Source organism: Nesoenas mayeri, assembly GCF_963082525.1.
Source record: "Nesoenas mayeri genome assembly, chromosome: 1".
Lineage (NCBI taxonomy): Eukaryota > Metazoa > Chordata > Aves > Columbiformes > Columbidae > Nesoenas > Nesoenas mayeri.
Genome location: NC_137541.1, coordinates 56,152,706 through 56,176,135, shown reverse-complemented (window position 1 = coordinate 56,176,135; position 23,430 = coordinate 56,152,706). Strand labels below are relative to the sequence as shown.

Below are 23,430 nucleotides of genomic sequence, written 5' to 3'. Positions count from 1 at the left end.
GATGTGCCTAATCCGCTTGGCTGGAGAAGGTACCAGGTGAGTGTTTTTCAATTGTACGTCTTGCTAATCACGAAATGCTTTGAGTAATCTGATTATTAGCACAGCCCTGCCAGCCAACATCCCCAGTCTTCTTCTATTCCAGCTGCCCTTGTGGTGGTGATATCAGGCAATATCGAAGTGGAGGAGTCTTTCCATGTGGACATGCTGGGGCTTCACTTTCCCTTTGTGAAAGCAAGTGGCATTCGATGGAGACCAATGCTTGGGCCAAGGCAGCTCTGTTGCAAGCAGCTTAAGGCTGAAGCCAGTTGTGTGAACTGTGGGATCTATAACTTCATATGTCTTTATTTCTCTATTATTTTAGCTGTCATGATGCAGTGTTGTTTTTACTGAGCTATGGAAGTTGCCAGGCTTCACATCCTTACACATCCGTTAACATGAATGTCCGAGGCGTCTCCTTGAACACCTTTCTTATTGTAATTGTATGTAAGTGAAACTGCACAGACACAGCCTGTGGTCTGATCCTGCTCTCTCAAACCAGTGCAAAGAAATCAGAACGTGACCTGTCTCCCCTCACAGCCATGTGTGTGGGGCAAAGGTCTGCTAGACTTCACGGCAGCGTGTGTTGTTTGATATTTTTCTGCTACGTCCCATGAGACTGAAACAGTTGCTTCTAGTGAGGTGGACCCTGTTTTGGCTGGCTGTTAATGAGTTCTGTAAAAGGTATGTCATTGTGTTATGGGCTACAACCATTTTCAAGCAGTACGTTTAGAGTAGCATTGTAATTCCTATATAGGACTACTGTTCTTTTTGCTTAATAGTAGCTTATTTCATCTCACAAACACTGGACTAGTTAAAAAAAATGAGGTTCTTCTTATAGGAATTTTCCTGTGTGTTACATGCCAATACATAACCTGCCTTAAATGCAGCAGTCCTGTTAGCCATACAAATTAAAATAGTTTATGTAGAACAGTTCACAAAAACTGTGATAAGAAAAAAATAGTATTATCTGAAGCTTAATATTAATATAAACAATATAGAAAAAAATACATATTTACATAATGCCAAAATACAATTATATACATTAATATCTGTTACACTTAAATTATATATCTTTTAAAAAAATCACCAGACCAATAAATTATACACAGTCTCAACAGAAAGGTCTGGCACCTTTCTAGTGCATGAAATACATACATTAAAAAAACCCAAACAAAACCCCTAGTTAACAAATGTGGTCACAAAAGCAGTTGTCTGTAACATTCTTAGTGCCTTGAATAAACAGCATCTGAAAGCAAGGAAAACCGAGATTAGAAAAAATAAAATAAGCCTGGTGGCTTCACGTTCAGCTCTTCACTACAGAGCTCTGAAAGGCGGTTGTGTGACAGTGCCACTGGCTGGTGACTGATGTGACAGCTGAAGAGCAGATCCCACCCCTGCTTTTGCCAGCACTCCCAGCTTGTGGGACCCAGTCATAACATTTCAGTCCTTGGCCTCCTCCAATCCTGCTCTACCTGTTGATGACAACTCTGATTTCTAAGGGCTTGATCAAGAAAATTATTTTGATCTCTCATCCTATAATCACAATTCCCAGTGCCTGAATTTGAGGAGCTACCGAGGTCCTGCTGTCTGACTCTGAAAGCTTCCACAGCCTTTAGGAATGAGCTCTACCAGGACACACAGGCCACCTCTGCTTACAGCTTCTCCAGACTGGTCCTCCAGCCATGAGAACAGGAGGTGAAAGCCAGTGCTTGTACCAAATTTGTTACTCCTGCAGTTCTTATTCCCAGGGGACTGGGTACAGGCTGGGGACAAAGGCCTGTAGGGAAGGAGAGTTGGAGGAGGAGAAAAGAGCACAGCCTTGGACACCTACATCAGCCAGTCAAGGCAGATGGGAAGTCTCCTAAGGCCGTCTATACCATCAACAGAAAATGAAGGAGATTCAGGACAGAAATCGAACAACGTCGATGACAGAGACCAGATAACCCAGTCAGTGGCTCCAGCGTGCTTAGAAGTGGATGATGTAAACACTGGTGAGGTACAGGAGGAAGACAATATCATGACAGGGAAGAGGTGCAGATCCCCCAACAGCACAGGAATCGTGACATGTGAGACAGGGAGAGCATGAAGGTAAGGTAGAAGAAGCAAGAGACGTTATCATGACTACTGATGGAGGAAATAAAGATGCAATTTTGAGAGTGACAAGAGCAGAGCAGTGAAGAAGTGGAGATCCAGGAAGAGAAAAAATACCGATGGCACGGGATAGCACAATTTGTCCCCTCAGTTGCATTGTCAATGAGCTATTACATTTGAAACACTTGACAATTTGATAAACTTGCGCTTACCTCTGTGATACTCTGGATTCACATTTTCATATATTGGAAACAAGGGATTTTCTTGTTCACTGCGAAGTTTTCTGGCTCTTAACACATCTCTCACACATTGATGTAGATACACATATTGACACTGCAAAATATTTTTTTCCAAGTCACTCTGGGATATTTTGTAACTTAATTTTCTGTATTGTGAAAAATCATTACAGGCTAACTCCTTCACATACAACAAAGGGTGGTGTTAAAAATGAAAATATACTTCTAAAATTATTCTCATTTTCGCACTAGTAAAATAGCAAACTTTTGTGATCACTCGGTTTTAGAAATGTTACCAGTAAAACATAAATGAACACAGTATGTTTTGACAGATCATGTTAGGAGTGAAAGGTCTATCAGCTGTAAGGCATAATTTGACATGATGCTGTCTTGGATTGCTACTACTTCTGAATGCTTTATTATAAAGTATGTGTACCAGAATTAATATGTACAGGGAAGCATGCAGAAGAGACAAACAATTTCCTGCTTTTTTGTTCTGAAAATAAATATTTTCCACAGAATTTTATCACAATATATTAGTATTTCATTGAATTTTGATGAACCCAAATTTTCTGGCAAAGCAGAGTTTTTTTGATCCAATATAAGATTACTTCTGACTGTGCAGCAAAGGACAGACTGTCTTTTCTGAAGAGTGCCTTTCATAGAAGGGAGTTAAGAAAATATTAACAACCAAAGTCAGAAGGGTCAGCATGTTAATGACTATTTATCGAACTACCTTGGTAGAACAGATTGTTAAGTCGCCAAGGTTTGCTGCTCTTTGCGGTTTATGACATGGATGATTCTTGGTTTTTGGATTAGTGTAGCATAGTACCCCAAAATTAGGCTGAGCCTCTTTATATATCAAGGTGTACCTTTTTAATATTACTTTAGCTCAAAGACATAATTTCTCCCATAGCACGTGTATTTTGTTCCCCCACATCTTCTACTTCTTTTTCACAAGAGCTACTGCTCTGTGCATTTTCCTTAGAGCTCTGGGAGAATGAGGATACCTGCTGTTACACACTTATGGCTGCTGTCTCTGACTGATGTGACAGCTGAAGAGCAGATCCCACCCCTGTGGAGCAGAATCCTGCACCACACCCACCCATTAGGTAGGAAGTTGGCCAGGGCACAGAGACTTCCTTTGGCAGAGACCATTTGGGACTGAAATGGTGGACTTCTTCTCTGCCTGCTACAGCTGCTGTGCTGAGCTCACTGCTTTTTGAGTTGATGGACAGAGTTTGCTTGTTACTCCCCTGCATGTCTCCAGCTGCGGGAGAGTTGTCTTAAGCAGCTTTCAGCCAAGTCTAAAGCAGGGGCACTGTTTTGTTGCTGCTGTTTTACTCTGACTGCATAATGTCAAGCACGATGATGCTGTGACCTTTGGCTGGAGCATCTCACTGCGAACAGTCTTATCTGCTGGCTTGTGCTCCTCACTGGGATTTGGCTTCTGCCACATCAGCACATGGGGACCTAGCTTTTATCTCAACTTCCAAACAGATAGTGGAAGCCAAGACAAGGAACTAGGGTCTTCACACACTTCGGATGAAGTATGTGGAGCAGATCTTTTCTTCTCCCTCTTCCCACCCACTTTACTTTTTCTTAAGAAATGTGTGAGAATTACTTCATAATTTACTGCTCATTGCAAACTTCGAATGATCATAAAACTCCAGGATAAATTTACTTTATTTTCTTGCAGAAGGATGAGAGGTTGTATTGCTTGGGCTTCAAGCTACCTCGATGAAAGACAATTCCAAATCAGAAACCATATACAGATGCAGCTGTCAGTTCAGATTAATGACTTGCCTAAAATACAGCAGCTCAGTGGCTGTGCACTGGCATAGCTGCATGGTCAGTCTACAAGCATGTTGCAGGTCAAGTGGGGTGAGTACCTGTGAGCTGCAAAAGCTTTCTGTGACCCCATTGCTGGGATGCTGCTTGTGAATTCTTCCAGGGGCAGGACTGCTTACAACAGGGAGCTGGGTAAGACTCGAGCCACTGCTAGTTTGCGGCAGAGGTGCACGTAGTGCTAGTAATGGCATGGAGGGGTACAACTCACTACTGCTGTAGATATTTCATTTGGGTCTGGCTACTTTTTGACTTAGATGCCATGTCAAGCTCATGCCAAAGACAGAGTTTGTATCACACGATTTTAGTTGCTTATAAGCCTGGTGTCAGATTTAGGCTCTTGAGGCAGTTGCTTCTTTTTCGAGGCAGGGAAAAAGAGCCACCCTCCTGAGGTGCCTGTCTGCTGTTGATGACTACGGCTGATGGGTGAGTAGAAGGTGAAATGGATCTGTCAAGGAGGATGCCCAGACCAAGCTGAGAATCTGTCTCCCCTCCAACAGGAGGTCTCCTCTGATTACGATAATTCCAGGAAGTCTCTCTTTTGCATTCCCATTTGAGCCTCTCTTTATACCCCTGTGTGACTTTTACATCTGTCAGGAAGCACTGTCACTGATGTTTTAGTTTCCAAATTGCAACAAAGAGCTCCATTAGTATCAAGCTACAGGCAGACCCATCAAACTTGTTCTGATTCCTCTATTAACAGTTCATGGGGAAAATGTAAAGGCTGACTCCACAACTCGCTTTTATTAAATCAGCTCCTGAGTGTTTAGCTGTTATTAGTGTAAAGTGATTTTCTTTCAGTTTTAAAAGCACAGAAAGAAATCCCAAACACGTACTTTTTCTGCACTTTGAGAATAAATGTACTTGCTTTTGCATAGTATGTTAGGGGAATGCTGATCGACTTTTCAATACCATTAATGAAAATGACCGAGCAGCTCAATAAAAAATGAACTGCAATGCCACAAGGCCACAGTGCTTAGAGTTTTAAAATTATGCACACTTAATTTTCTCTGCCCTCCATTCCTTTTCCCTATTACATTGACCTCCTTGTCTGGTTTAGGCTTGTCTTCCAAACACATCCCTGAAGGACCTAGCTGTGCTCAAAGCTTATTTACTGGACACTGCAATAACGTAACAATGTGCTGAAGCATCAGCTGGAAAACACTGCTGGCGTGATTGTGGGCCAGTGCCAACAGGAGAAATCTATAGGAAGCTGAGATACGACTTGTTATGGTTTGGACTTGCTGTATGAGAGCCAATGGAAACAATCCTGAACTAGAAATACTCGGAGAGCTAAAATACATTTAACTAGTGTTTCACAGTGGAGTAACTGTGAAGTGCTTTGAGAGCCTTTAAGATGAGAGACTGATTATTACATGTTGCAGTGTTGTAGAGCTATCCAAAACCTACCTCTGTCTGAACCATGTGAACCCGGTGAAGCCTTAGATCATGTACTGCTGCATAAATGTCGACGGTGTCCTTTGAATCCAGCTGCTGCAGAATTCGGTCCAGTGCAATGAATGTGCCAGTCCTGCCAACACCAGCACTGGAAAAGAACACAGCCCGAATGATTTAAAAGATCAATCAAAGCACACACTATCTTCATGTGATATTTTTGTGGTGTTCTGATCTCCAGGGCAGGAAGCTTATTGTTCAGATGGCACCTCTGGGACTTCAAGCCCTTTGTAGTGGAATTTGTTTAGAAAGGAGAAAAAGATGATGGTGATAGTAGAGTCATCTTCGCTACTGCCCGTACTGCTTTCTGCTTTGTATTAACTCAATCATTGAGATACACTAAGAGACTGTAACTTTTAAACCTCTTCCCTCCCAGGGATGAACCAGCAGGCTTTATTCTAGAAGATAAATTGGCTTGTGCTTTATGGAAGGGCAGAGTAAGGCAAAGTATCCCAGAGTCCACAGTAGCTGACATGTTGGGAGGTGGCATTTAGAAACGGGAGGCAGGGAAGAGGAAAACTGACCTGCTAGTGATACCATAGACATCTGACATGTTGCAACACGTGATGTACAGGCAGACACAGGTGTGGTCATGTAAGAGATACATGCCTCAGCCCATGAAATGGGTGGAGGGGGTCAGATACTACATTCGGGTAGTATCAGTGAGCATTTGGCTTTATCAGAAGGTATACACAGCACCACACTGCGCTCCCGCACTCCATAACCCTATATTCTGCGGCAGCTGGCTAGTGGATTACGGATCAAGCAGTCCAGTTTTGCCTTTTTGTATACGTGTGTAGGAGTGGATCACAGAGCAGAGCAAAATCTGCAGCCCTATGGCTGCCAGAGATGGCACAACAACAGAAGAGCAGGAGAAGGCAGTAAAGAGAGGGAGCCTCAGTCAGAATGGGGGAAAGGATGGATCTTCCAGCTGTCTCAACATCCATACCTAGGCAGATTCAGCACGGGTATATTTCACCTTTTCAGAACACTCCTTTGTGATTCAGATCTTCGGCTGCAACAGCAGTGCATGGGCAATGTAAGAATGCAAAAGCTTATGAGCAGTGGCAGCTGTTGACACCTTTAGTGCTCTCCAGTGGTCCCACAGAGACACAGTGATTCCCTGAGAATCATTTTTGGGGCATTTCCCGGATGAGATTGTGAGTGGTTGCACATGCCTTGGGAATGTTGCTCTGGTGTATTTGGAGACTTAGAATCATGGAATAGCCTGGGTTGGACACCTCCCACTAAACCACATTGCTCAAAGCCCTGTCTAACCTGGCATCCTCAAGAGTGAAGAATTTCTTCCTTCTACCTAATCTAAATTGACACACTTTCCGTTACCGTTTGTCCCTTCACTACATGCCCTTGTAAAAAGCCCCATCAGCTATCTCGCAGGTTCTGTGGCTGCCCATGGCCTAACAGGGATGAATATTTGGGAACTTCCCAGGGGTAGACACAAAGGCTCTGTGTCACAGACCTTTTGCTCTTGCACATACCTGCAGTGCACGATGGTGGGTCCTGTGTCTGGGGTCCTGTTGATATAATCCCTTACAGTTCTGACAAACTGGATCAGGGACTGAGTGGTCTCTGGCACACCATGATCTGGCCAGACAGTGTAATGGAAGTGACGAATGAGCCTCGTTGAGTCAAGCTGTTCTTCCTGTTGGGATACAAAAAGTGTGGGTCACCAGAACAGATGAGAGAGGAGGGGACACAAACAACATGCACCTTCAGAGCAAGTGCTACAGCTGCCACCAGAGGTGAGCTGGGTATGATGCTACTGAGGAAGAAACCTTCCTAATTTAGCCTTGCAGACCTTTTTAAGCCAGTTAATTTAAAAAAAATATGAACACAGACATACACTGCAGATTTTAAACTCTCGTATTGTCCATTCTGGGAGCACTGATTCAGACAGCATCTCAACGATCAGGTCTCCATAGTACAAGGAATCCTGGTCAAGGGGCCAGTAGTGATCACACTTCACCTGCAGGGACACAGGAAAAGACTTAGTGTCAGTAACAGCTGTAAACAATGCCTCCACCCAGCACTGGAAGAAGTAGATTTCAGACCTCCCGTGCCTGAGGATGAAGGAGGAAAGGCAGCAGCTGAATTCAGAGAGACATAATCCCCTGCCATGTCCACTCAACAAACAGGGCCTAGGATGGGAATGGGCTAGGATGGGGCTGGGAAGTAGAAGTTCTCATCGAGGATGTTTGTGATGGGGGGAATGGGAAGCACTTCACTGATGCCCTCTTCTGGATACCACAACCGTTTCTGCACCAGCTCTTATCAGAGCTCTGCCTGGATGAGAGCTAGGCCTCCAGTGCCTGCTGAGATTTGATGGTATGGTCCCACTCAGAGCCAGTGAGGGGTAGGAGACGTCTGCATCTGCTTTTGCCCTCTCAAGAAAAAATTGTAAACTGTAAGGAAATATCCTGCTATGTGCCACTTCAAGCTTGTTTATCTTTTTTATAGATCTAGTCCCTGTCTTGCAAAGGGTGCAAGATGTGGTCATATCTGGGGAGGTGGACTGCTGAGAGCTAAATAAGTTACCTACACTTGCACTCAGTAAGACTGTTAAGTGTGTGAGTGGTCTCTTGGCTCATTACACCAAGGTTTATGCATCAGAGAGAACTCCATGTATTTCATGATCAACACTTGCTTTCTAGAGCTTATATTAAAGTACGAGTTGACTGGAGTGGATGTGATAAGCAGGTATTTTTTTGCTGGTGTTTGTCCTGCTGCATGCTTAAGGAGATTACATTAGTACTAGTGAGCAAAGTGCTTGATTAGAGACCAGAAACACTGAGCTCCATTCCTAACTCTAGTCTTCACTTGCTGCATGATTTGAGGATAGTCGATACTAAGTCACTTCATGGTCTTAATCTGTCTCCAGTCCGTAGATCATATATCTTATCTCTTAGTCTGTATCTCCTTGACTGGCACCTTTGGCATTAGTGTGATGTAAATAATAAGCATAAACTTTTAATAGATGTTCAAACAGTCATTAATAATAAAGAAGAGTCGTTGCTCACCCGGCCCTTCTCAACACACTGGGTTACCATGACAATATTGTGAACGTTTTGTTCCCATGCCATCTTCCAGAACTCATCTTTGGTGCCAGGCAAAGGGCCCTGAGTTGCTATGTATTCCCTGCGGAAATTATTGCCCTGCAAAGAAAGAGAACTCCATTAGTCTCCATAAAGGCAGAAAAATAAGATTTAGCAACTGAAAAGGCCACAAAAGTTCCAGCCAGGGCTCTGCAGCAACAATTCCCTGCCTGGGACAATAGTCTGGAGAGCTAAATTGTTGCCCTGAACCTGGAAACAGAAGGCTGGTTGGAGCAGAGAGAAGGAAGAGACTGCAGCAGTGTATCTAAATACTGTTCCTTTTGTGGCAGTGAAAGCTTTTCATAGTTCAATTATGTTCAGCACAGTCTCAAGCCATTTTGGAACTACTAGGGGTTTTGTTTTATTTACTGCTTTTAATAAATTAGCTGAGTTCTGGCTTGAAACCCAGATTGCTAAAGCCACTGCTATTATCAATCATGACTCTTTGGCAAAGGGCATTATTTTAATAATCTCAGCCAGTTTTAACATCCTACAAGGTGCCAACACTGTCAGGATGAGCTACAGTTCCACAATGAGGGTGTCACCTGCAGTGATAGCTACAGTTGTTGTGGACACTATAAAATCAATGACCTTTAAAACGTGTCCTTGGCCAATTAGACCTGCTATCTTCCATAACTACAGCAATCTAAGAAAGTGTCCTTAAGTGTTGGGTAAATCACTCACAGTTAACTTAATAGCAGTCAGACATAGCCTTTCAGCACACCCACAAAATGAGTTCGCAGACTTTCAGCTCAAGTGAATAAATGAAGGGGGAGGGGAGCCTTAAGCATCCAGCTTTATATTCAGTTTTAGATGAAGGACAAAATACTACTGGCGGGAGGACTATAAAATACCATCCTTGAGTCACTTACTGGTATGTAGCTTGCATTAATGTAGTCTGAGCAAGGGTCATCATCCACATTGGAAAGCTTCACTCTTGATGTATCATCTAGGAAGAAATTGATTACAAGAGGCTTATGGCTAGGTCTTGATTTTCAGTCCCTCTCCCATTTACAGGAATGCATTTGCAAAAGGACTGGCAGAATTATGACAAGGATTTTATATGGAAGGATAATTTAGAGGCATAACTCTTTATATCTGTACTGCCTCTTTCACCCATGAGTGTTGTGGAGTGTTCCAAAGACTAGGAGAGATGGATGGGTGAGAAGGAAGCACTGAATATCCAAATAGCCCTCTGTTGAGTTGCACAGGATTTGTTATGGCATTGAAAGAGTCACAACAGCATCCTCCTTTGTTCCTGACAGCAGTGTGCTGCACTAGAGAGCAGTGCCCAGCACTGTAGTGCTTCAGTGATCTGCACAGCACCCTGACATGTGCGAGCAGGCCACCAGTTTTCCCTAGGAGAAGTGGCATCTCCAAGTATGACAGATGCCTAAGACACCAGGTCACTGATTTGTGAGACAATGCCATGTTGGATCTCAGTCAGGTGTTGTTTCTTGTACATCGTGGGCATGCTCCCCAGCCTGGCACAGCAGGCAGAACACAGAAGATGCTGTGAGGCTGTGCTCCAAGCACATACCAGACTCAGTGGCACGGCAGCACATGGAGCAGCGGGTCATGTGGCGTTTTTCCTCGATGCACAGCATGAGTTACCTCCAAAACTGTCAGATAGCAGATTAAAGGAGCAAACTCTCAATGAAAAGTCTTGCCTCAGGAGAATAGGGCTAACCTCACACAAAGAGAGTGTCCAGAAGAGGGCCACAAAGTTGGTGAAGGGTTTAGAGGGGAAGCTGTATGAGGAACAGCTAAAGTCACTGAGTTTGTTCTGCCTGGGGGAGACTGAGGGGAGACCTCATCATGGTCTACAGCTTCTCCACAAGAGGAGGAGGAGGGGCAGGTGCTTTTCATTAGTGATCAATGACAGAACCTGAGGGAATGGCAGGAAGATGTGCCAGGGAAGGTTTAGGTTGGACATTACAAAAAGGTTCTTCATCCAGAGGGTGGTGGAGCACTGGAACAGGCTCCTCAGGGAGGTGTCATGGCCCCAAGCCTGACACTGTTCAAAAAGCGATAGGACAACGCTCTCAGATACATGGTGTGAATTTGGGGTTGTCCTGTGCAGGGACAGGAGCTGGACTTCATGATCCTTGTGAGCCCCTTCCAACTCAGGACATTCTATGATTCTATGTGTCTTACTATGCAGAACCACAGTAGCTCTGTACTTTATAGTAGGTTTGCTGTGTCCTCTGAAGGAGATTTGGCAAGGCTGTCAAAAAGCACTGAATGGATGATACCCCGTATGCAAACAACCCTACTGTTATTTCTACTATCCTTGTTACCATCAGTGACTGAATGCCCAGCATAGCTGGAGCTTTTTCTCTCTAGACTGGATGCTAGTCATTACACCTCTACTGCGAAATGAAATTACTGGTCTGCATTAAGCCATTCATATCAAGGATAAGAAGGTTATTAGGGGCAGTCAGCATGGCTTTACCAAGGGTAAGTCATGCTTGACCAACCTCATAGCCTTTTATGAGAATGTTACAAGGTGGATGGATGATGGCAGAGCCGTGGATGTGGTCTACCTTGACTTCAGTAAAGCCTTTGACACAGTCTCCCACAGCATCCTAGTTGCTAAGTTGCGGAGGTGTGGTCTAGACAATAGAGTAGTGAGGTGGGTTACAAACTGGCTTAAGGAGAGAAGCCAGAGAGTGGTAGTCAATGGTGCGGAGTCTAGTTGGAGACCAGTATCTAGTGGAGTACCTCAGGGGTCAGTACTGGGGCCAGTATTATTCAATATATTCATTAACGACTTAGACGAGGGAATAGAGTGTACTATCAGCAAGTTTGCTGATGACACTAAGCTGGGAGGAGTGGCTGACACGCCAGAAGGCTGTGCTGCCATCCAGCGAGACCTAGACAGGCTGGAGAGTTGGGCGGGGAATAACCTAATGAAATTTAACAAGGAAAAGTGTAGAGTCCTGCATCTGGGCAGGAACAACCCTAGGTTCCAGTATCGGTTGGGAAATTACATATTAGAGAGCAGTGTAGGGGAAAGGGACCTGGGGATCCTGGTGGACAACAGGATGACCATGAGCCAGCACTGTGCCCTTGTGGCCAGGAAGGCCAATGGCATCCTGGGATGTATTAGAAGGGGGGTGGTTAGTAGATCGAGAGAGGTCCTCCTTCCCCTCTACTCTGCCCTGGTGAGACCCCATCTGGAATATTGTGTCCAGTTCTGGGCCCCTCAGTTCAAGAAGGACAGGGAACTGCTGGAGAGGGTCCAGCGTAGGGCAACCAAGATGATTAAGGGAGTGGAGCACCTCCCTTATGAGGAAAGGCTGAGGGAGCTGGGTCTCTTTAGTTTGGAGAAGAGGAGACTGAGGGGTGACCTTATTAATGTTTATAAATATATAAAGGGTGAGTGCCATGAGGATGGAGCCAGGCTCTTCTCGTTGGCAAACAATGATAGGACAAGGGGCAATGGGATCAAGCTGGAACACAAGAGGTTCCACTTAAATTTGAGAAAAAACTTCTTCTCAGTAAGGGTGACAGAGCACTGGAACAGGCTGCCCAGGGGGGTTGTGGAGTCTCCTTCTCTGGAGACATTCAAGACCCACCTGGACATGTTCCTGTGCAACCTCACCTAGGCGTTCCTGCTCCAGCAGGGGGATTGGACTAGATGATCTTTTGAGGTCCCTTCCAATCCCAAACATACTGTGATACTGTGATACTGTGATTCAGTGCCATACATCATCTGCCTCCAAGCAGCAGAACCTGAGCTGGCAGAGGTATTTCATGTCTGACAGGAAGGAGGGGACTGACTGAGCTCTCTATTCCAGTAGGCTTGCTAAAAAAAGTGAAAAATAGTTGGTGTGATGTAATATTACACAACCAAAATTAAAACTCACAGGGCAATATGTTATTGTATCGATTTTTCCCTCTGTTCTCTGGCAGAAGTGCTATGTCACATGTCTGGTTTCGACCCACGTCTTTCAAGTCCTGCAAAAAAATAGGGATAAAATGTGAGGAAAAAATAATTAAAGGATGTGACAGAACAGGGGGACACAGGCCATGGATTTTTTTTTCCCCCCAGGTTGTTTGTTGTTGTTTTTAAACAAACAAGCAAACTGAAATGTAGTATCTAATCATACTGTTTTAAAGCAAGCACACAGCTGGCAGGTGCTTTCTATGCTTTGTCACACAGATGTGCCACACGAATGCTCCCGAACTCAGCCAGAGAAGTATCAGGCAGAGGCTGTCAACCAGAAGATGCTATGACAAATGCAGAACCGGCTTCTGCACTAGGACAAGCGGAGTTCAGGTGAGACTCTCAAACTTATTTGGATTAGTGTGAATACAACAAACAAACGCAGGCCTTTCTAATGCATCACCCCATTGTTTCAGCCAGCCCACCCCTTTATAAAGCAAGTCTTTTGCCTCCGTTAGGATCCCACCTCATACTCCTTGGACAGGAGGTAGTTGGAGTCTGCTTGAAGTTTGATGAAGTGTGCTTCAAAGTGACTGACTTTGATCGGACTAAAATATTCAACAGGAGGAAGAAAATCACAGGATGAATCACAGTCATAATTTATCCAGTTGGTTATCAAGAAGCTTTTTTAGGTATTAATTTTTTTCTTTTTACCTGGAAGTTTTCCGGTTCCTAGAGACAATTTCAAAAGAAAAAGAAACACTTCGTCAGTGAGTGACCAAATGGGACTGCTCATCCATGATGCCATGTTAAAAGTGCTCTTAGAAACAAAATTTTTTATGTTACCCTTTTTGTCCCAAGTTCAGATGGACTGACAGTGGCCTGTCCCTGCGAATGCTCAGCCTTGCTGTAGGTCTCTCGTGGCCATTGCTAGAATAAAAGAAAAAGGTATTCTGTTTTACTGTTATGTTCTGATACTGGTAAGAGCTGCCAATAACATCACTTACTTTGGAAAGAAGTTGTTAAGTTGGAAAAAAAGGAATTTAAAAAAGCCCATTTTGATCTGCAGCTCTGATCATGTGACATGAGTCCTAGCTGTGGCACAGTTTTCTTGTATTTTAGTTTGGTAACAGTGACGTGGACTGCACGCATGCACACAGGCATGAAACACTAAAACACTCACAGCCCAGCCTACCATGAAGGAGGGTGTCCCGTGCTAAGTTAGGCCCTAAATGGGCTGATTCTCCACATGCAGAGAGAAACATGTAGGTAGATTTTCAGAGCTGTAGAAGGTCTGCAGCTTCCAGCACATCCACTCTGCAGACCAGGCCTCTAGGAGATGCCCAGGTTCGCGGCAGGAGTAAGTGGCAGCACCACACTGGGCTTTGGGAAAGCCACAGAAATGGTACTAACTCCATAGGGTTAGTGTTGCCTTTTGTCCTTTCATGTCCTCCTGCAGCATATCTCCCTTAGAGAATGCTTTCTCTTTGTGTATGACGACAGAAAATCATACTGGTATACTTGTAGTCCTGCTGGCTATATACCACAGAACATGAAACCCCACTCTAATCTGAAGTTTATCTACACTAAAAAAATACAAAGAGAGGGGCAAGGTGGAAAACACATCAATCAAGCTCTATATGTCACTATGTACTGAGATGGTTAGGAGCACACAAGTCTATATATACAAAAGCAGACTTCATTTTTTGTCGCTAATGATTTATGCCTCTTTTTTTTTTGGACGGCATGTAGAGGAATACACTGAATTTGTTCATACAGCCTAAGAATAGCATTGCTAAAGGGTAAATCCATTCTGTCTAAAAGCTGCAACTAGTCAGAAAACAGGTTTTTTTCGATGTGAAATTCTGGCATCTGAAAAGGAAATTCAAACTAAAATAGACCTAATCTTGTAGTAGTAAAAGAAATGAATCTCAGATTTTCAGTTTCCCATGTAATGGAAATGTTGAAGTTTTCCTTTCACAAACCACACAGAATTTCACATCAATAACGTCATATCTCTTTCAGTCATGCAAAATGGTTTAAATGGATGAAGCTTTTTTCAAAGTTGAGATAGAGTATTTCAATTTTAAAAAACATAGCTAAAATTCACTATTTAATATGCATCTATAACATGAACTATACAACTGTAATTGACAAAAAATGAGAAGTAAAGTTTGAACTAATGTTTTGGACACTGAAGTAATGCCACATGTTAAGAATTTTGAACTGAAATTATAAAGTCTAAATTAACAGTTTTAAGATCTTCCCATCTACAATGCAGATGAAATTAATTCGAAACATTTCGTTTTTGACAAAAGACATTCAGTTTGAATGCTAAACCATTTTTTCAGGAATATTCAGACTCCTACTGAAAACTAAAGTTACATGGATCCTCTATGAGATAATTCTAACATCAGTAGGTATTTGAATCAAGAATATACAGATCTCTTAATAGCTAAGTCATTAGTTCTACACTTAGTGTGCACAGTTGCTGGGGGCAGAAGTTTCATCTGCTGAATAGTTCAGTTCATTCCTCCAATTTTACAGTTACACTTTAAATATTGTATTGCTTAAATGAATATAATTTGACCTGAATTCAATCACAGACACTGATAAAGAGGCTCAACTTACCTAACTTTTTGTCTGCAGACAAATAAGGCAGTAACAGCCACTAACATCAGAATCAAAAACAAGCCAGCACTCACACCTTCAATAACTCCAAACAGAGGCTCTAGAAACAAACCATGTATTAATATATCTTGAGGAAAATACATGAAGAATCAAAGAATCAAAAACTTTCAAGGGATATATTATTATCAGCTCATGAAAATAATTAAATACAAGGAAATGTAAGTCATTTAAACACTTAGCTAAAACCTGGCCTTGATTTTGTGTCCTTATATTTTCCAAACATTGCACAAAATCTTTCATTCCCAACCACAATAGAAGAAAGCACAGCCCCATTATATGGGAGATTGGTTCTCTTGCACATTGAAGCTTTCTTGGTGACAGCTTCACTGAGCATTCACCCCTTCCTCTCCTGTCAGCAGCTCCATCAAGCAGTCTGCTGAATTTTCAAGCTAAGGCTGGATAAGCCACAGCTCCAGCCTCATTTCAGAGCAGCCTTCAGGATGTGCACAACAATCTGTTTTTCTTCCATTCCTTGCAAATAGTTCCAGATACCAGAGTGTTCTGAGCCACAATATGTAATCACGCTACAGTCATTGACAAACTAGCCTGAAACGAACCTGCCTCTGTAGTGATCGGTAAAGAGAAGAAGGTGTCTGCAAAGAGCGGTGTTGGGAGTTCCTTTGGGTCTTCACTGAAGAGCTGGGTAAAAGCCCGTATGCTGATCCTAAAAAAACAGTACCATTATAGTTAGAGCTCATCAGATGTTCAGAACCAACAGCAGAAAAATAAGACCTCATTTGCCCCTTAGAGAGAACTAAAACCTTTCCAATGACCACAGACAGCATCATGCCTAATAACGTGACAGAGCACAACTGCCAACATAAATCTAACCTATAAGCAGTCCGAGGCTTTAGAGGTCCATCGCAGAATTTTTGCTGATCTGGATCACACCTTCCTCCCAAATTTTCCATTTCTCCTCCAAGCTTTATGTCAAAGCTTTTATAGTCACTGTCAGGGTTTTCAGCACATCTGCTGGCAAAATAATTTGTCTGGTAGATGCGTATAGAGTCGTTGTGTTTGTACTCCAGGTAGGAGGGTAATGGGTGCTGCTCATCAGGCTTTGGTCCTTCACTACCTACATCATGCGCAGAGAAAGACAGAAGGTTTACATACCACAGCCATTAATGCGACACAGTTTATAGACTCGAACTGTTAACAGACATATTCCTGTACAACTTTCTAGCATTCCTCGGAGGCCGCACAGGCTACCTTGTGAATACAAAGATACCGTGGCTAGGGTACCTTGTTTCTAGTATCAATCTTGCTATTATTTTTCTGGGGAAATTCAGACAGATTTCCTCACAAGACCTCATTGTAACTTTTCCAGATACAATGCAGGTCAAATTCAATGCTATGACAGTTTCTCCTGTGCTGTTGGTGGGAATTCCTGTGATCCAGAAACCTGGATCCTACCACCAGCTATTTCAAAAAGCAAGTAAAAAAAAATCCACCCACTGACAACAAAACCCACATGGTAATCTGTAAAAGACTCAGGTAGCAAAGCCATGGCAATGAGTAGTCCCTTTCTCAATAAGCTGCACAAATGTGACAGAGTAGACAGTGGAAATATTATCTCTGCTTTTTTTCCTGAGGGCTGATGGATGAAGAGACTAAAAAAGTTCCTCATGGGTCACAAAATTTGGCCTGGCATGCCAGTAAATGAAGCCACTTCTCAAAACAAGGTATTAATTGTTGAGACATCTATCTGTTCTGTCACATATAGGTCAACTGCAGAAAAGGAGGTTTACATGCATGCTATGAGGGCAATTTCTGCTCTGTTTTACAGTGCTGCATGCAAAGTCATTTCCTTCAGTGAGCAAACACCACCTGGGAGATGCTACCTTTGCCTTCTCAGCATGGCTTACTCTGCAAAAGAGTTGCCTTAGTGTTCCCACCTAACATTTAAACTACCTTTGGAGACCTGTGCACAGCAAAGCAGTTTCTTCTATATTCACTGCCAATGGCATCCATCACGTCTCCTCCTGTGGAAATTATCTGAACATACATGAGGGTGTAACCCATTGCACAGAAGCTAACTACTGCTTCTGGCTGAGCTCTGTGGTCGCTACTGACCATCATAGGAGAAGGAGGTCCTAAGTCCCTAGGGCAAGGAGCAGGTATAGATCCAAAACCTCTATGAAAGAAGCCCCTTTGCTGTGTAGTAATGGGTGTGTACCTCCCCATGTATCTCCTACAGGCTACCAACAGAATTGTATTAAATTGTGACACTTACCATCAGCCTCTCTGACAACCACAGTAAAGTACTTCACAGCTCCATTAGTATCACTAAACCAGCTGCAATTAAAAGTAAAGTTGATGGAGGATTTGGTGATCAGCACCTCTTTTTTGTTTACTCGTATGTCTGGAGGTGGCTGAGGGGGACCTGAGTAATTTAAAAAAAAAAGAAAGAAAAAAAGAAAAAAAAAAGAGAGAAAGCATTATATATGTATTTGCTATGAGCTAGGCCTAATAAAGGAAATGCAACTTGTAATAAAGCTTAGCCGACTGGACCCCAGTATCTGATCCTGTTCTCTTTGCAATCAGGAAAGTGTCTTCACCTCCCACAGGGAAACTGCCAAAGGATGAAATACGCCAGCAGTCAGTTAACTATAATAACAGTGGCAGCTCCTCAGTAGGAATTCCTTCAGAAGCCCACATGGAAATGCATTAAAGTCTTGCTAAATCTATGAAATCAGAAATTGTAGCTGCTAAAAATGACACAGGTTTAAGCCAGGTATTTGGAGGTCACTTGACACACTCACTGCAGGAAGTCACCTAGTTTAAGCATCTAAACTTCTGTTTCCTTTTTCACAGGAACAGCCCTGAATCAGCCAGACACAGCATTCAACTACAGAGTACAATTTTCCAGACTGGCTGCAGAATTTCCATAGGAAATCTTCTTCATACAATAGAAAGCTATACCTTGAACAGCGACACAGCAGAAGTAAACTGGAAGGTATGTAGGGAAATACCTTCAGAACACCAGTAGAGCAAAAATGGGGATTTTAAGGATCTACATTGCTGCATATTTTAAAAATCTGTATTACTGAAACCATATTACATGTATGGGAAACATATCAAATATGTAAGCAGGTGGCTAAACTTTAAAAATTTTCAAATTTCAAAAAGAACCAATAATTCACACATTTGTATGTTGTTCAGCTAAACCTCTCAGATCTACAAAGCCTAGCTGCAATTTTTTGTGTTCCCTTGAGGTAGGGCCTTCAGTATTAAGCAGAGCCCGGGAGAGCAGCACTGTTCAAAACAAGTAAGAACAAACGTGAAACAGCTAACTCTCAAATAGGACTTGGTCTAATTCTTCTGACATGAGTAGCTAGTTCTCACAACATCTGAATGTGTAGCATCCTTTGTGGTAGAGGAAGGAGGTGGCTTGGTTGCAATTAAAAGGCAATAGATGGGGGAAAGGAGAAGGTGAGTTGGTGACTGAACTTAGTGGCTTAGCTCACTAGCTCCCAAACCAAACATAATTTTTCTGACCTAGCATTTCACACAAGTGTGGTTTTAATAAACCGCTACAGAGGCATCCTTGAATATAAGCCTCCTGACCACTCTGTCATTTTTGAGAAATTGAGCCCTGGAGTGGTTCAGGCCTCTGCGTTTTGCTTTGCCACTGAATCTGGAGGTCCTGCAAGAACTGGAGCAACTCTAGGGCCAGCAATGGCAGGCTGACCATGGCCATGCCTGGCAGTGAGAGGCATCAGCAGACGCTACCGCTACCTTCCACACAGAGCCTACGGGTGGAGAAATTGAAGAAGCTGTTTTCAAGCACACGCTATGGAAATCTGTGATCCTTCCTCAAGTATAACTCCTACAGGTGACTGGGTCAGGTAGCACCTCAGAAGAGTTTATAGAGAGCCCGAAGAAGACCCAGTGCCAGAACCCAGTGTCCTTACTGATGGATATTTGTGCAGAAGAATTTGTGCAGAATATTTGCCTACAATCTGTGAGGGGAAACAGCCAGGCACAGGAAGCCAAGCAGCAACCATGAAGACAACTAAAGGTGTGTGATGATGATGACATCTTTGGTGCTAAACATCACAGTGACAGGATAATTTTTCATGTTTCTCATTATATTTTGTGAATGAGCTAAATAGGTGGGTCTGGCACTGTAATAAGAGGCAATATAGCTAAGACCCTTCATTATCTGTCACAATGGGGACCAAAGGACAGGTTCACTCTATTTTGGCCAGCAGATTACAAGTGCCACACATTGGCAATTGTGGAGTTCAGGACTCCTTTTGCTGTCTAACCAACACAAGCAATTGCTTATTGCTGCTCACAGCCTCCCTTCACGGCAACTCCGCATTCCACTTACGGTCGATCATTGTGATGGTGCTGTCTTCAACTACTTCACTCGTCATGTCTGCAGAATGCACCTTGATGGACACCAGGTATCGCTTATGGGGAACAAGGGTCATGATATTAAGCAGAGCTTTGTCTTTTTCTATCCTTTTAGAAAATTCCACTTCACGAGTGTCCATTTTTTTGCACTCAACACTATATCCATCGAAGTCTGAATCAGGAGGAGTCCAGGAACAGGCAATGGCAGTAGAGGTCTGGGGCCGGCAATGAAGACTTTGTATCTTGTCTGGTTCTAGAGGAATGTTGAGAAGTTGAAGCTCAGTGGGAAAAGGGACAGGCATCATACAGTCTCTGTTCCCTCTCTGGCCCCTAGACTCTGCATCAACCATTTTATCAGGGTTGGAGGCTGGGAGCCAGAATTCCCTTCTTTCCCACCAAAGTGCACTGACTGATTATTAGGCAAGGCTGTCTAACTCATTTTAGCAAACTGAAGTTGGATCTAGTGACACCAGCCTCATCAGATTTGAGAAGCTTCAGTAATTAATTGTAAAAAGAACTCAAACAAACAAAACTACTTGCTGAAGTCTTAACAAGAACAGCAACACTGGAAAGCAACGGATTTCTAGAACTCTGTTACAACTTATTTGCAGCTTACATGCGGTCAACAGTATCAGTCAGTATCAGTCAGTACTGATACTGTCATCTCATGACTGGTCTGGTTTCCTGGGTAGTATGTGGTGTGTCCGTATTACTAAAGCACACCACAGAAGTATGCTTTATTTGTGTAATACTGGAGCACTGTTCATAACACACAGCATGTAACAAGGATGGGATTTCACTTTCAGATTGCAGACATCTACATTTAAGTGATTAAATACTGGTGAAAGAGGCAGCTGTGCTCTTGTTTTAATTAATACGCTGAATGAAGTCTAGAGAAGTATTCAGCTTACTAAACATAGATGTCAATTTGGAGCTGAATCCCACCCCGAGTGACATGAGAGTTTGCCCAGGCTCGGTTATTTTTACAATTCAGGTCACTTTTTCAAATCGCTCTGCTACTGAGGTTGCTCAAGACAGCTAGAGATGATGTGGAAACACAGACACCAGGCAGAAACCCAGAGCAGTGAAACACTTTGATTACAGTTTCAAATCTAGTATAGCAGGGTTTCATTCATCCTTCCTGTCTGATTGTTCAGAAACATTTTGATTATTTCAACATTCAGTCTTATTTTATGCCTGAAACTGATTGTTTCAGGCTCTGCAACCAAACAGCCTCATCCTGGAGGTGAAGATTGCAAATGTATGTCCATTTTCCACCTTTAAACAGTTGACCTTGCACACAGTAAGGGCTTAGAGTCTATCTGAATTGCCAGTCATTCATTAATTTATTAATGGGAATTACAGAGCGAAAAATGAATTTGTAAGATTTCAGAGTTTTTGCATCTTTTCCAGCTGAGTGTTAGAGTGCAATGGAAATTGTTACTTACTCGTTCTAACACTTGCAGACTGTGGCTGACTGTATGTTTTCCAGCTGTCACCACTGACCGTTCTGACGCTGAACTCGTAGAGTCTGCCTGGCCGCAGGCCATGGATGATGCGTACTTTGGATTTGCTGCTGCTGTAGGGATTGAATACTGTGAGGGGATCCTTTGGCAGCCACCGCAACTCAAAATCGTCGTAGTCTGTCCAGTCTGGGGGACCCAGCCAAGTGATTGATAAAGAGGTGTTTGCCACATCAGTAAATGACACAGTGTTAGGAGGGCTGGGTGCTACAGAGAAAGGGGAGAAAAAAAGGGAAAAAAAGAAATTATTAATTTTTTATAGAAGACAAATAAGCTGAAATATGCATTATTTTCTTCATGGAACACAAAGTGGTTTGTATTATCCCATGTACAGAGCCAGTTACTGCATCTGTGCTGATGGTGGTGACTTTCACAGACATTACATATTCCTGAGCCTTTGAAAGAAAACCACTGCTGAACAAAATTGCACTCCATTGGTTTAATACATTTAAGGATATCCTTTATCCTTAAACCTTCAGTGACTCTCTTAACAGATCCTCCCTTAGAATAAGTCTGTTGCATAGTTGTGAACTAACATGAATTCTGACAGATGGGACTAAACAAAAATCTCAGAGCTTTTGTCTTTCACCTGTTCTTCCTTCAGCATTTGCTGTGTTGGTCAGGTCACCACTGTGAGTCACCACAACCAGATTGTACTTTCTGCCAGGAATGAGCCCCTGGAAATGCCATTCTTTCAGGTCTTTCTTGTGCCATGTTTCTTTCTGGGTCCCATTTGGGTTGTAAAGATTCAGCTCATAGAAGTCAACATCTCCTGCTGCTGGACCCCAGGTGAACCACAGACTGTCTGTCATGTTTCGGTTGGATGCCTTGAGACCAACAACAGGGGCTGGTACTGAAAAAAAAAAGGGGATAAATATTACTTAATGTATAACATCCTTAGGGTGAGGAGAAGAAACAAGGTCAAGGAGACCTTACACTTATCCTGTAACATCAGACATGTAAATAAACCAGACAGCCACCACACCCAGCCAGGAAGCATCAGGAAGTATATCTCAATAGTTTATTTTCTTATTTTGAATGGCCAATGTCCCCAGAAGAGGCTGAAATGTTTCTAATAGATAGTTTTGCAAATGTTAAGCAGCTTTTTCCCAGTCAGTGTCTGGAAATACCTAATTCCAAGGCAGCTGAGGAAAGCACAGAGGCAGCAGTACACAGCGGTTAGTAGATGGTGCCTCAGGCGATAAAGAAAGGTTTCACAGTGTGTCAGGACTCCTAGAGCTGCTTAGGAAACTCTGCTTCCCACGTGTGGCTAAACAAACATGGAGCTGCAGTCAGAGCTTCCCATGGGAAACAAGTTTTACTTCACTGGTAGACTGTCTACCCCATTAACCCTACTTGCTTTGCCTTTTGTCTTTTCCACTCACAGACCAATATCACTTTTAGGATGGGAGACAGCTGTTTTCCTTTAAGTCTTAGGCAGCATACGTTGGGATGTCCTTCTCTTGACCTGAGTACCTGGGAACTATTGCTTCATTTTTCCTTTTGTAACCACATCATTCAGAATTTACCTTCTTTATCTGATGTTTTTCATGTATAAGAGCCAATTTTGATATTTCCAATAGCTGACTTAATCTAGCATGAATATCAGACTCAGACCAGCTCACTGGTATCCCTCATTAGCACCACACTGGAGACGATTATTTTCTTAGATGCTCTTGCCTGTTCTTCCAAAGACAGAAGACTCGTTAATGAGGTCTCCGCTGCGGGTCACAATCACCATTCGATACATCCTGCCTTGCCGCAAGTTTGGGAATGAACAGTTCTGGAGGTGCTGCTCTCCTGAAGTCCTGTCATGAAGGGACTTGTCTGGGTTGTATAGGAAGATGTCATACGAATCAAACTCCCCTTGTGAGGTGTTCCAGCTGAAGGACAGTCGGTCAGTGGTGTTCTCTGTGACCTTCAGATTTGTGACAGCTGCTGGAACTGAAAAGAAGGACAAATGCAAGAGTAAATATCAAAGTGTCTAACCACTAAGCTGAACCTTTAATAAAGTAACAACTCATGGCTGGAATACATTTCAGTTAAGTCACAAAGCAGCTAAGTAATGTCAACATCAACTTTCTGAAGCAAGGGGAAGGCATTTATGAGGTGCCGCTGAGTCTCTCCAATGCAAGGTTTGTATTTCTCAGTAGGCTTGGTTCTCCAGCCTGTGCTCACAC

General features: G+C 43.0%; 1 protein-coding gene across 1 annotated transcript in view; it reads right to left on the bottom strand.

Moving 5' to 3' along the window:
* Positions 1-1,262: 1,262 nt before the first annotated feature.
* PTPRB (protein tyrosine phosphatase receptor type B) overlaps positions 1,263-23,430 on the bottom strand; it is a gene marked incomplete at its 3' end in the record, with an annotated part of 59,502 nt that continues 37,334 nt past the window's right edge. The window contains exons 16-34 of the mRNA XM_080349767.1: positions 22,931-23,194; positions 21,840-22,103; positions 21,176-21,457; positions 19,702-19,980; positions 17,595-17,748; positions 16,197-16,436; positions 15,923-16,029; positions 15,306-15,405; positions 13,521-13,604; positions 13,389-13,406; positions 13,201-13,282; positions 12,655-12,745; positions 9,655-9,731; positions 8,708-8,842; positions 7,534-7,656; positions 7,169-7,332; positions 5,625-5,760; positions 2,343-2,463; positions 1,263-1,285 (exon numbers count right to left, since the gene is read on the bottom strand). Coding sequence (XP_080205893.1) covers positions 1,263-1,285; positions 2,343-2,463; positions 5,625-5,760; positions 7,169-7,332; positions 7,534-7,656; positions 8,708-8,842; positions 9,655-9,731; positions 12,655-12,745; positions 13,201-13,282; positions 13,389-13,406; positions 13,521-13,604; positions 15,306-15,405; positions 15,923-16,029; positions 16,197-16,436; positions 17,595-17,748; positions 19,702-19,980; positions 21,176-21,457; positions 21,840-22,103; positions 22,931-23,194 — 2,744 coding nt within the window. The remainder of the gene's footprint in view (positions 1,286-2,342; positions 2,464-5,624; positions 5,761-7,168; positions 7,333-7,533; positions 7,657-8,707; positions 8,843-9,654; positions 9,732-12,654; positions 12,746-13,200; positions 13,283-13,388; positions 13,407-13,520; positions 13,605-15,305; positions 15,406-15,922; positions 16,030-16,196; positions 16,437-17,594; positions 17,749-19,701; positions 19,981-21,175; positions 21,458-21,839; positions 22,104-22,930; positions 23,195-23,430) is intronic.